The 13,280-nt window shown below is 34.1% G+C and overlaps 1 protein-coding gene across 1 annotated transcript in view; it reads left to right on the top strand.

The window, feature by feature from the left end:
* The window catches only part of LOC306847544 (RNA-binding motif, single-stranded-interacting protein 3-like), a gene marked incomplete at its 5' end in the record, with an annotated part of 59,383 nt that overhangs the window by 23,161 nt on the left and 22,942 nt on the right, over positions 1-13,280 (top strand). The window contains 2 exons of the mRNA XM_079381534.1: positions 3,208-3,266; positions 7,826-7,917. Coding sequence (XP_079237660.1) covers positions 3,208-3,266; positions 7,826-7,917 — 151 coding nt within the window. The remainder of the gene's footprint in view (positions 1-3,207; positions 3,267-7,825; positions 7,918-13,280) is intronic.

The following is a 13,280-nucleotide window of genomic DNA, read 5'->3' as shown; positions in this document are numbered from 1 at the left end:
ACTCATAATTATCTGAAGTGAAATAAAAAATAAAATACTTTTTTCTTGCATTTCTGACTTTTCTGTCAATTCTCAGTTTATGTCTTGCAATTGTTTTTTTTTTTTTGCAATTTTGATTTTTTTCTTACAAATTTGAGTTTACATTTTAGAAAGAGCTGATAAAATGTAAAAACTGTAATTTGAATGCAATGTAAGTCGCTTTGGATAAAAGCGTCTGCTAAATGCATAAATGTAAATGTAGAATTGTTTTTCTCTGCAATGGGGAAAAAATGAAGACTTTTTTTCTTGCAATTCTGATTTTTCTCGTAATTCTGAAATTTTCTTGTAATTCTGACTTTTTTCTCTCAATTCTCTGTTTATATCTTGCAATTCTGACTTCTTGCAATTCAGATTTTTCTTCTTATGATTATGAGTTAAAATTTTCGCAATTCAGATTTTTTCTTATTTATTATCTTATATTTCACAATTAAGATTTTTTGTCTTGCAATTATGACTTTTTTGTCATAATTAAGTCAATTCTGTCATATTAGGTGCAATTCAGAAATTTTTCTGTTCACATCTCACAATTCTGACTTTTCTTTCAATTATCTGTTTATATCTTGCAATTCTGACTTTTCTCGCAGTTCAGTCTACGTCTCATAATTCAGATTTTTTTCTCACATTTTTTTTAATTTATAGCTCAAGATTCTAAATTTTGTCTCACAATTCTGAGTGAAAAATTCTTTGGCAGACCCAGGCTTCCATAATAAACAACCAGAGCACACTGTGTACTGTATCCAACAATGCAGTTTCCAGTGTGTCGTCAAGCATGATTTCAGACATGATTTTAATTGAATCACAGGATGTGTTCAATAATGCTGAGCGCTTCACTGCAGTATAATTACGGTTCAGCGGTTTCATAGGGTCTAATGTCATGCTTGGGTATTTTTAGATCATAGATGCAGGAAGTTCTGTATGTTATGTTTGTGTAGGTAAAGTTATCTCTTCAACTTTTAATGAGACAAAGAGTGAAGATACTTTGATAAGACTGTCTCACTGTCCCCACAGAACACACACACACACACACACACTCACGGTTTCCCAGCGGACACAAACAGTATGTCTGTAATGAGATGTGCTTATGGCACACACACACCCCACGAGGACAAGCTGTGTGTTTGGAGCTTAAAGGCATGTTCACACACAACAAACCCAATCGTTTGGAAATATTTTTCCTATAGCCTGATGTTGATGGGTATGTTTTTTGTGTTATCATGATAGAACATTGTTATATTCACAATTATAATTTTAACAAAATTTCGAATTAGCTTTTCCTTTTATGTTTTCATTAAAAAAATGTTTTTGTTATTTTATGTGCTTTTGTCACTTATTATTATTATTATTTTAGCATTGTTTATATTATTGTTTAGGTTTAATTATTTATTTATTTTTCAGTTTTAGTTTTGATTTATTTTAGTGCTTCAGCGTATTTCAGTTAGTTGCCAAGGCAAGTTTTCTGATTTAGATTGTTTTTATTTTTAAGTTTGTTAAGTTTTTAAGTTGAAGTTTTTGTTGTTGTTGTTTGTTTTATCCAGTGTTACTTTTAACTTTTGCTTAGTTTTACTTTATTCACTTTACTTTTAAAATTAAGTTTTACTATTAGTGTTACTTTTATCCAATGTTATAATTTCAAATTTTATTACGTTTCAGCTTTTTTCAATTATGAAAAAAACAATTATATAATTTTAGTTATGTTTTACTTTTAGTTTTTAATCAAATTTATTTTTTATCTAATGTTATATTATTGTTTTTCTTAATTATATTTAGTTTATCTAATGTTAGTTATAACTTAAAATGTTTAACTTTGGTTAATGTTACTTTTTATTTCAGTTATATTTTAACTATTTAATCATTTTAGTTTAATATATTTTTATAGCTCTATATTATTTATTATCTAATGTTGATTATAGTTTAAAGATTTACACTTTAGTTTAAATAGTTTACAAAATTAGTTTATCTATTGTTACTTTTAACTTTACTTTTTAATTCACTTTTACAATTAATTTTATTTTTATCTGCTATTACTTTTTTTTCTTTAATTTCAGCTTTTATTTCAATTAAGAAAAATTCTTTCAATAATTTAGTTTTAGGTAAAGATCGTGATTGTATTGTGAAATAATGAAATAGGTTAATTTGAACACGATTGTAGATGACGCCAAATGAGCAAATCGTGAAGATATTTGGACTCAAAATTGTCAAAATAAGTATAAAAATTAATTTACATGAATCATAAGATGCATAAAAAATAGGGTCAGTTTTGATTGCATGCTGAGTTTAAAATAGTGAAAGGTTAAGAGTGAGTTTGAAGATGTGTAAGATCATCTCAAAAACACATTGTGCTGTAAACAGTGTTTCCAGTGTGTTTATTATTCACAATTATTCCTGCTGGAGAAAAGATGAGAGACCGAGGCACACTGACACACTTGAGTTTACACACACACACACACACACTGAGTTAACTCTCTGACTGAACTACACAAACTATGCAGCCATATTTACACAACATTTACTTTTCACATTAAAGAGCAAATCATTCAAGATTGTGATTTAATGGTACAAAAGCAGAAACAGCTGCTGTAGTTGTACTAAATAATGAACTTCAGACTGTTTTGGGTGCAATAAACCTTGATTGACAAATTATTTCAGCGGATAAATAAAATCCTATAAATGTGAGATACCTGTAAGAGCTATGGTTATTATAGTTCACTAAAATTAAAACCTTTAAAAAATGTCCTTGAAATAAAATGTTAATTGAAAAAATAAAAATCAATCTAGTTGCCATGGCAATGCTTCTCGTTTTCATTTATAGTTAGTACTGAAATAACTAAAACTAAATAAGCTAAAATTAATATATATATAAATTAATAAACCTATATAGACATATAAAAAATGATGATATAATATATTAATGGAAAAAAATATTTAATTAAAAAAATGGCTAAAGCTAAATTTTAAGTAATAAACTGAAAATATTTTTTTTTTAACAAAAACTATAATATAACAATTATACTAAAATAACACAAAAGAGAACTGCCACTACACAAAAATAATATAAAAACTAAATCTCAAGTATAAACTGTATATGCACACGTGTGAACTGTATAAAAATACTCATGATGTTTTTGGATCGATGTTTTTAAACGTCTGGTTATGTTTATCACCTCACAGCTATGGGAAAATTGTGTCTACTAAGGCCATCCTGGACAAGAACACAAACCAGTGCAAAGGTAAACACCTGTTTTATGCTTTTATTATATAATGATAAACCACTTGTGGCAGTTGAACTAGGAATGAGGTTTATCTAGATGTTTCTGCTTGTTTTAGTTTAGTGTTTGAGCTTCAGAGACAGTGACTGAAGAGCTGAAGTCTGTCAAACACATTCATCATCATCATCTTCAGCGCTGCGTTTACTGTCTGCTGTGAGAGATGTTCATGATTGTCTAGCTCTCACTTATGTGCAGATGTTTATGATAGATCATCTGTCAGTTGTGTTATTGAAGGGATGTTTATCGGTTTCTTCAGCATCTCGCAGCATGCATTTTGAGATTTTATGATGTTGTGCTCTTGTTTGAATATGTCCTGTGTGAATCAGGGATATTAGAGTTAATTAAATGCTTTTAAAAAGTTGTAAATAAAATATCATTTAACTTAAAAAAATTAAATAAATAAAAAACATTAAACTTTTTTATTTCAGCTATTTGCCAGGGCTAGATTTAGTTTAAATATAATAAAATAACTAAAACTAAAAATGACACAATAGACGTGCACTCTATTCATTTAAAAAAAGACTAAAACTAGCTTCTCTTTTCTTTTTCTATTCTGTTTTTTTTATTTATTATATAATTTAAAAACATGCTACATGTACAGCGTTAAGCTAAATGAGACTTGTTATAGCACTTGCATTTATTTCTCTTTTGTTGATTTAAATTGCTTCTATTGTCCTCATTTGTAAGTCACATAAAGGCGTCTGCTAAATTACTACCGTAAATGTAAATGTAAAATTTAGTACAACCAAATTGAAATGTACTTGTTCATTATTCCTGAATATATCTCTAATGTGATGTTTATTTATTGTTTTTCTGATTTTTATCATCAGAGTTTGTGAAACCTTCATTATAAGTGTTTTGGAAACAATCTACACTCAGAAATTGTCAATTTCACAAATAATTATGCAGAAATGGCAAACAGCACACTGCATTAAACATGGAATTTTGAAGTATAAAAGACTAAAATGGTATTTTCTTATATAACATATTCTAATAAACTTAGTTTTATTTTCAACTTTATTATAAAATAGCATGCGAAACAGCATACAGTATAGTATGATAAACATTTAAATTACAAACTAGAGATGTCGACACATGAACGTTTTAATTATTTAATGTAGAACAAATAAATACCTTTTAGTTTGATTCTGGATTGTGTGAAAAAAATCTGTATATTTGTCAATAAAGACAGGTTGAATATAACCTTGTAGTGCATTGCATTGATGAATACAGTATACAGTCTGCTCTAATTTTAGTCCGTACATACAGAAAATGTGCATATTGTGCACATTATACATACTGCATACTTTAGAGCTAGTATGCATGCCAATAATATGCGTGATAAGCATTACAATTACAACTAACCCACATTTCTTATTAACTAGCCTTTCTGCAACTCTCTGAAAACTTTCTGCTTGTATGATTTTTTTTTCTAGTGTGTCCGTGAGGAAGGATTTGAGGATTTGATCTGTGAAGAGGGTCGTCTAACCTATTTTCTCTCTAATTAAACCTTCATCTCTCCTGGATAACAGGCCGCCGCTGCCAGGCTTTTATCCAAAGACTGCACGTGTGTGTGTGTGTGTACTCATTTAATCTGCCATGAAATTTTAATTAACACCGGTGTGACCCTTATTTGCTGATACAGCCCTGAGAATGAAGGTGTGACAGAAAATAAAAGACGAGTGAGGGATTGTGGGAAAGAGCGATCGCTCATAAATCGCTCATAACTCATTAATCAGGTTTGTGGGTTTCCTCTCGGCTCGCGCTGACGGATGAGGTCAGGAGAAATAGGGAACGCTAAAGAGGAAAGTGAAGTCCAGGGGTTGTTGCCGTGGAGACGAAGGGTTTGATGCAAGATTGTTCCTGAGGGCCTTCAGGTGTTTCTCAAACGCTGGTGGTGTGATAATGAAAAACACATTTAGTTTTTCCTATCTTTGAAAAGTGCAGTGGAATGGATTCAGATGGGTCTTGGTCTTCCTGAATGTGGGTAACAAAGATTGACTGCATTTAGACGTGATCCGCTTATGGATCTGGAGCAGGATTCTCCAAAATCTTCTTAAGGTGAGATATAACGGGCAAAACCATTATTTAAACTGAAAAATAAAGGTTCTTTAGTGGCATCAGTGGTTCTATGAAGAACCTTGAACATCCATGGAACCTTTCAAATGCAGAAAAGATTTTTAAAGGATTTTTTAAATGTTCTTCAAAAAGCTTCTTTTAGGAAATGTTCACTAAAAGGTTCTTTTGGGAACCAAAAATGTTTTTTCTATGGCATTTATTTTTAGGAGTGTAGTCAGTTTTTTAGGTTTTAGTCTGTTTGGCTTTTCATGACATGCTGTTTCAGACTAGATGAAAGAAACCATCTTAAATATACATTTAAGTGTGGTTTTGGATCTATTTGCGTTTATAGTTTGCTCAAAATGAGTTTTTCTCCACATCAGCACATATACATCAAAATGTACAGTTTTATGCCGATCTATATTCTGAAGGGTTTTACTGTAGGGTTTGTTAATGTATAATTTGCTAGATTTTAAACTTTTTATTTCTAAAAACATGGTGGAAATGTATTTTTCTCTGGTTTTTGACAGTATTTTATGATTTATGGAGGGATTAAAAAGAGAAATCCAAACTCTAGTATGTCAACAAAAACAAACAAAAATTCTGGACCTGGCTTTATCAAAAGTTCAGAATTAGTTTCTGGAAATGTATGCAAGTATGTGCATATTTAATTAGCAAATTCAAATTTTTGCAATTCTTAACGTAATCAATCAATTGGGAGAAGTATGATGAAATCTGTTAGTTGTTTATATTTACTTATGGGTGTCTTGCTTTAAAGAAATGAATTCCAAGAAGTTTGTAAGAATGTTCCTAAATACATTTCTTGAAAAAAAAATCATAAAAGTTCTCTAATACTTGGAATAGCTTTTAACGTCATGCTTTTTTTTAACGTGTTGTGTATTTTAAATGAAGTTATTTCTGAAGATTCTGTCTAAAATGTTACAAAATGTTGAATACAGCAAAAACTTGTCATGCATATAATAATAAGCTTTATTTCATATAGCGCCTTTAAAAGTAGCATCTCAAAGCGCTTTACATACAAATACAAATATGAAGTAAAAACAATACAAGGCCAATATAATAGAACACAAAGTAATCACATAAAAGCTACCCTAAAAAAGTAAGTTTTAAGTGACGATTTAAAAACACATTTAAAAGAGATTCTGCATTTCTAATCTCAGAGGGCAGGGAATTCCACAATTTAGGAGCCAATGAAGAGAAAGCCCGATCACCCATAGTTTTAAGCCGAGTTGCTTGAACAGTTAAAAGACCAGCTTCAGAGGAGCGTAGAACCCGTGTAGGTGTGTAGGGGGTTAAAAGCTCTGACAAATATTGAGGAGCCAAATTATTCAAGGCCTTATAAGCATGAGAATTTTCAAACCGATACGAAAACTAACAGGAAGCCAGTGCAATTTTTCCAAGACAGGTGTAATGTGCTCCCTTGCGTCCTAGTCAGTATTCTGGCAGCTGAATTTTGTACCAACTGTAATTTACTTAGGGTAGCTTTTGAAACTCCAGCCAGCAAAGCATTACAATAATCAATACGCGAAAACACAAAAGGGTTGATTAACTTTTCAGCCACAGAAAAAGTCAACATGGGACGTAATGTGGCAATGTTGCTGATATGAAAAAAAGATGCTTTGACTGTATTACGAACATGCGGATCAAATGTTAAGTTGGCGTCAAATATCACCCCCAGATTTTTTAGTTTAGTTTGAAACTGTAAAGCAGAGCCATCCAGACCTAAAGTTGTGGACTCTGCTTTGCACAGCTGGTGAGGGGAACTAATAAGCATCACTTCGGTCTTATCACTGTTTAGACAGAGCAAATTTTCAGACATCCATTTTGTTTATTTCAGTAAAACATTGAGAAAGAAAAGACGCAGGCATATTGACATCAGGTTTAGAATGTATGTAGATCCGAGTGTCATCAGCATAAAAGTGGAAATTAAGACCAAGTGTTCTTAAAAGTTGGCCAAGAGGAAAAATGTAAACACTAAAAAGGGCCCAAAACTGATCCCTGGGGAACACCAAAATGCACCACACTGACCTCAGACCTGCAGCCACCCATCGCAAGACACTGCTTTCGATCAGAGAGATAGGACTTAATCATAACCGATCAATGTTTATAGTAATGATAATTGTAGTCACTTCAGATTTGTGCACATTGCTAATACTCATATGTATATTTTGCAGTTAGTGTTACGTTTTAATGCTTAATGTATCAAACATCCCAAACATGCCTTTGTGGATTTAAAAGAAGCTGGATGTTATACTATTTTGTTATGTAGATTATAATTTTTTTTTTGATAGCAGTTAAGAATGTTTTGTGACTTTGGTGAATGTATTTTTTATTTTTTATTTTTTATCCGATTTTTCCAATTAACTGTGATTGGTCGTTTAAGTGTACTAGGCCTGATAATGTTGATGTGACGTCACATTAATGCTGTGCCGTGTCTGTAGGTTATGGTTTCGTGGACTTTGACTGTCCAGCAGCAGCGCAGAAGGCCGTTTCGTCTCTGAAGACCACCGGTGTGCAGGCGCAGATGGCTAAGGTAAGACATCTTCATCCCTTCATCATCCTCACAGCTGTTTAAACTGCATATGACCCATATAAATATTTAAAGTTTGAGTCACTGAACGTGAGTCACTGATGAGTCAGAGTGAGTGTGCTTAAACTGCTCTTTTCTCTTTTAGAGCAAGTGAAAGTCTTTCATTATGTAAGATATACATGAAGTCTCTTGTGCTCAGGAAGGCTGCATTTATTTGATCAAAATAGCTATGTGAATATCTGTTAAAATGTAATTTATTCCCGTGATCAAAGCTGAATTTTCAGCATCATTACTCCAGTCTTCAGAGTCACATGACCCTTCAGAAATCATTCTAATACACTGATTTGCTGCTCACGAAACATTTCTGATTATTATCAATGTTGAACATTTTTAATGGAAACTGTGATGTATTTTATTTTTTTCATGATTCTCTGATGAATAGAAAGTCCAAAAGAACAGGATTTTTTTTTTAATAATAGAAATATTTAGTAACATTATAAATGTCTTTACTCCCATTTTTGATCATTTTAATGCATCCTTGCTGAGTAAAATATTTAATATTTTGAAAATTTCTTTCAAAATGTTTTTTACATTTCCTGGACCTTTCCATGAATATGATACAAACTTTTAAACCGTCAATGAAATAGGCGCTTGAGCTTTAGAAAATGTTGAATGTCAATCTGCACATTTTTTTCTGCACCTTTTGATATTTTTCATACAGCAGTGTCAGGTTCATGGGTTTGCAAGAACTGATATTATAAGGTATAACATGAATGCAGTGTCCCTTGATAAAAGCTATTTTTTTTAAATAAATTTTTAAATAAATTTAGTTTTTTGTTTTGCCATTTTTATTATGATTCACTATAAGCAGAAAGTGAAAGTAAAAACGGAATGGCGGAGTGATGATGAAGCTTTCGGCATCTGACGCCGCATATTCTCTCAGAGACAAAGAGAGACGAATCTACTTCAACATATGCTGATAACGGTATAGCCTATAGCTGTTTTCATTTATTTCCTTAATATTTTTCTTGTGGCCTGCACATAGTGGAAAAAAACTAATTTAGAAGAAACGTATTTCGTGTTAAACAGGTTGTTTTTGAAAGTCGGTTCTTCAAATAAAAGCTTTTTATTTCATTGATTTTTATTGATGACTGCGGTGTTAATATTTTAATTATATGACTATAATTAATTGTAGGTAGTCGTAGCCTAACAGACCTGTTTTAAAAAACATTTTAATTGAGGAGTAAATAGCCTAATCTTATCCTGGCAGTGCATCAGTTATGCATTAGCCTTATTTTTGCGGGGCAAATTAATTGTACTTTTAATTTAATAATAAAAGTAACTTCATATTAATGATAGGCCTAATAAAAATAAGAATGTAACAGGCCTACATTAATTGGAAATGCCAAATTCTCTTAATATAGCCAATAATTGATGTTTTTGACAATATCTCTGGCTATCGTCATCTTTCGATGCACCCCAGCAAGGGTTATCACGGGGGGGGGGGGGGGGGGGGCACGTTGCCTGTTACGTCGCTTTGGCTGCGTCGTTGAGTGCAGTGGCACTGATATTTCACACACTTTAAGCTCTTTTATTTTCCAAAAGTAATAGGATTAGTCCAACGGATCGTTTGGTTTGTAATGTGTAACAAACCGAAAGACTTGGTTCAATACGAATATATATATATATATATATATATATATATACTTACTTACTTTACTTTTGTCATTTAGCAGATGCTTTTGTCCAAAGCGACTTACAAATAAGAAAAAGTAACTAAAACTAAAAAGTTACAACTCTATAAATACTATCTACCCACATATTTAAGAAAATAAAGAAATTAAATAAAATTGACACATGCATATAACAACAACATTTCAATAATAAACATATCAATGAAAAAATTAAATAAAAAGCTACTACTATCCCTTGCCGGTGTCCCTGCCCGGTGGAGTCGCATGCAATATATATATATATATATTGAAAGCATTCTCACAAACTGCATCTCAGTGTGGTACAGCAACTGCACTGTTTCGGATCAGAAAGCCCTCCAGCGGGTGGTGAAAACTGCCCAATACACCACTGGTGTCGGGCTACCCTCCATCAAAGACATTTACCACAAACGCTGCCTAAGGAGAGTGAGAAGTATCATCAAAGACTCCTCTCACCCCAGTCACAGACTGTTCACTCCTCTCCCAACTGGGAGACGTTAGGCCGTTATGGGACTTCTAGGCAGTTTTGTAACATTTTCTGTTGATTGGAAATTCTTAATTATTGCCCTGATGGTGGAAATGGGAATTTTCACTGCTCTAGCTCTTTTCTTAAAGCCACTTCACTAATTTGTGAAGCTCAATTATTTTTTGCTGCACATCAGAAATATATTCTTTGTTTTTTCTCATTGTGATGGATGATTAAGGGAATTTGAGCTTCGTTTTCATTCCTATTTATATTTCTGTGAAACAGGAAGCCATGCCTGGATAATTTCATGTTCATAATCACCCTAGAGTGCTCAAAATTGTGAATATGAATGGGAATATACTTCAGAGATATTTTACTCATAAGAATTTCTAGGGGTGCCAATAATTGTGTCCAACATGTATTTGAGGAAAACATCTATTTCATAATGATGTTAAGGATTAGCCCTTATTTTAATTGATATTAATCAAAACGTCCAATTTATACCTTGTTAACGATATCTCATTAACGACTTGTCCAGCAAGCGTTAAAATCAGTACGTTATCTCTTAACAATTCAGTTTTATTCCCACGATAATGGCCACGTGGCCACGATAATAACACAGAATTGATTAGGTCATTTTGAGCATAGGTAACGCAATCTGTGGCACATAGTTTAAGACTTGAAAATCACACAGCACCAGACAAAGATTCTTTGTAAAATCAAAGTTTATTTTACTACTGTACAATACTACTAAGCTAAATAACACAAAACAGAATAAGTAAACACACATTGCAAGGAATTATTTTGATCTGAAGAGAGTTTAAGGTTCTAATGCTCATTTTCAAGAATGCTCTAACTTCAACCTGAGGGAGTCACAAGCAAGGAACTTTACTATCTTTACTCTTAAAGATGAATGCAACCAGTTTCCAGCAGCATTATGAAGAATTGTTTGATTACTTGCTTTCAGTTGAGTTTGACAGCTGATCGGGTGTTGCAGCGCGGTCTCCGAGGGAACCTCCGACTGATTGGCTGCTGATGTGTTGTCGTCTGACGCGTTTCAAGGAATGCCCTTCAGTGGTTGGTTGGCTTCTTTGTGACGTGATGACGCTCAAAGTTCTTCCTTGAGTTCCTTTCGCGTAGCTTCAGACTTTCAAGGGTTTCCTCAGAACTTTGACTAAGTATTGATAGTTGAATATAAAATCCTGTCTCCCTGCTACACTAGACCCATTCCAATTTGCCTATCGCCACAATAGGTCAACAGAGGACGCCATCTCAACAGCACTTCACTCTGCCCTCACCCACCTGGACAGTCAAAACACACATGTGAGAATGCTGTTCATAGACTTCAGTTCTGCATTTAATACAGTAATCCCCTCCAAGCTGATCTCCAAGCTCAGCCAGCTTGGAATCAGCACACCCATCTGCAACTGGATTCTAGATTTTCTGACTAACAGACCTCAGTCCGTCAAGTTAGATAACCTCTCCTCCTCCATCATCACCCTGAACACCGGCGTGCCACAGGGCTGCGTACTGAGCCCTCTCCTGTACTCCCTCTTCACCCATGACTGTGTTCCTGTTTATGGCTCCAACACCATAATCAAATTTGCAGATGACACCACGGTGGTAGGTCTGATCAAGGATGACGATGAGTCAGCCTACAGGGATGAGGTGCAGCACCTGGCTGTGTGGTGTGCCACCAATAATCTACAACTAAATACCCAGAAGACAAAGGAGATCATTGTGGACTTCAGGCGGACTAGGAGTCATGCACACACACCCATCTACATCAACGGAGCTGTAGTGGAGCGTGTGTCGAGTTTCAAGTTCCTTGGCATCCACATCTCTGATGACCTCACCTGGTCCCATAACACCTCCACTCTGGTCAAAAAGGCACAGCAGCGCCTTTACTTCTTAAGGAGCCTTAAGAAAGTTCACCTGAATCCCAGGATCCTTGTGGAATTCTACCGCTGTACCATTGAGAGCATACTCACGAACTGCATCTCAGTATGGTACAGCAATTGCTCCGCATCTGACCGCAAAGCACTCCAGCGGGTGGTGAAAACTGCTCAACGGATCACCGGCACCCAGTTAACTTCCATTGAGAACATTTATTATAAGCGCTGTCTGGGCAGGGCAAGAAACATCATCAAGGATGCCTCTCACCCTACCCATAGACTTTTCACCCTCCTTCCATCCGGCAGGCGTTACAGGTGCCTACGCTCTCGCACCAGTAGGCTCAGGAAGAGCTTCTTCCCCGAGGCTGTGACACTTCTGAACGCCACACCACCAATCTAACCTGCACCTGCTTATTACTGCACTGGTCACAGTACTTTACACACATGCATTTGCACTACTCATATTTTGCGCAGACTGCACATTGTTATATATACTGCACATTGTTATATATACTGCACATAAGTTATTACACTATAAACTGTCTAAAGTTGTTACTGTACAAGCACAGTAAACTATTTCTATAAAATATTGCACTACTGCTATTTTGCATAGAATACATTGTTCTATCAATACTTTGCACACTCATCCAGCTGTATTATTTATTACCACTGTTCTCACGTTTCTGCTGTTCATAATGTGTATATATAATCTGTAATCTATATAATCTACATTGCTCTGTTCATAATGTACATACAATCCCTACATTGCATTCCTATTTATATTCTGTATATACTCTGCTCAATACTGTATATAGCAATTCCACTGTATATTCTGTAAATCATCTTCACTTACTCTGCACTTATATGTATAAAACACTATATTCTTGCACTTCTGGTTAGATGCTAACTGCATTTCATTAGCTCTGTACTTGTACTCTGCATAAATGACAATAAAGTTGAATCTAATCTAATCTAATCTAATCTAATCTAATAGTTGTTCAATGCTCGGCCAGATGTTAATGGCTGCAATCAGAGCAGGAGCCGAAGTTTCACCAGGTCAGTGCGCAAGGAAGCAAAGAGCACGCACCAAAGTTGGGAGTCTGTCTTTATTGGGCTGATTTCAGTCTGCCCCTTTTGCTGTTTGATCCAATCACAAGTGTTTCTGTAGGGCGGAGCCCCGCCCCGCACGGCTCAGTTTTCTGTGCATAAATCCTTTGCAGCATTATTTCATAAAATAAAGAACATATCCTAGCAGACTCCTATAAGTGTTTTAATCATACATTATGATGAGAA

Source organism: Barbus barbus, assembly GCF_936440315.1.
Source record: "Barbus barbus genome assembly, chromosome: 27".
Taxonomy (NCBI): Eukaryota; Metazoa; Chordata; class Actinopteri; order Cypriniformes; family Cyprinidae; genus Barbus; species Barbus barbus.
Note: the sequence above shows the minus strand (reverse complement) of the source record. Positions and strands in the feature narration are given on the sequence as shown.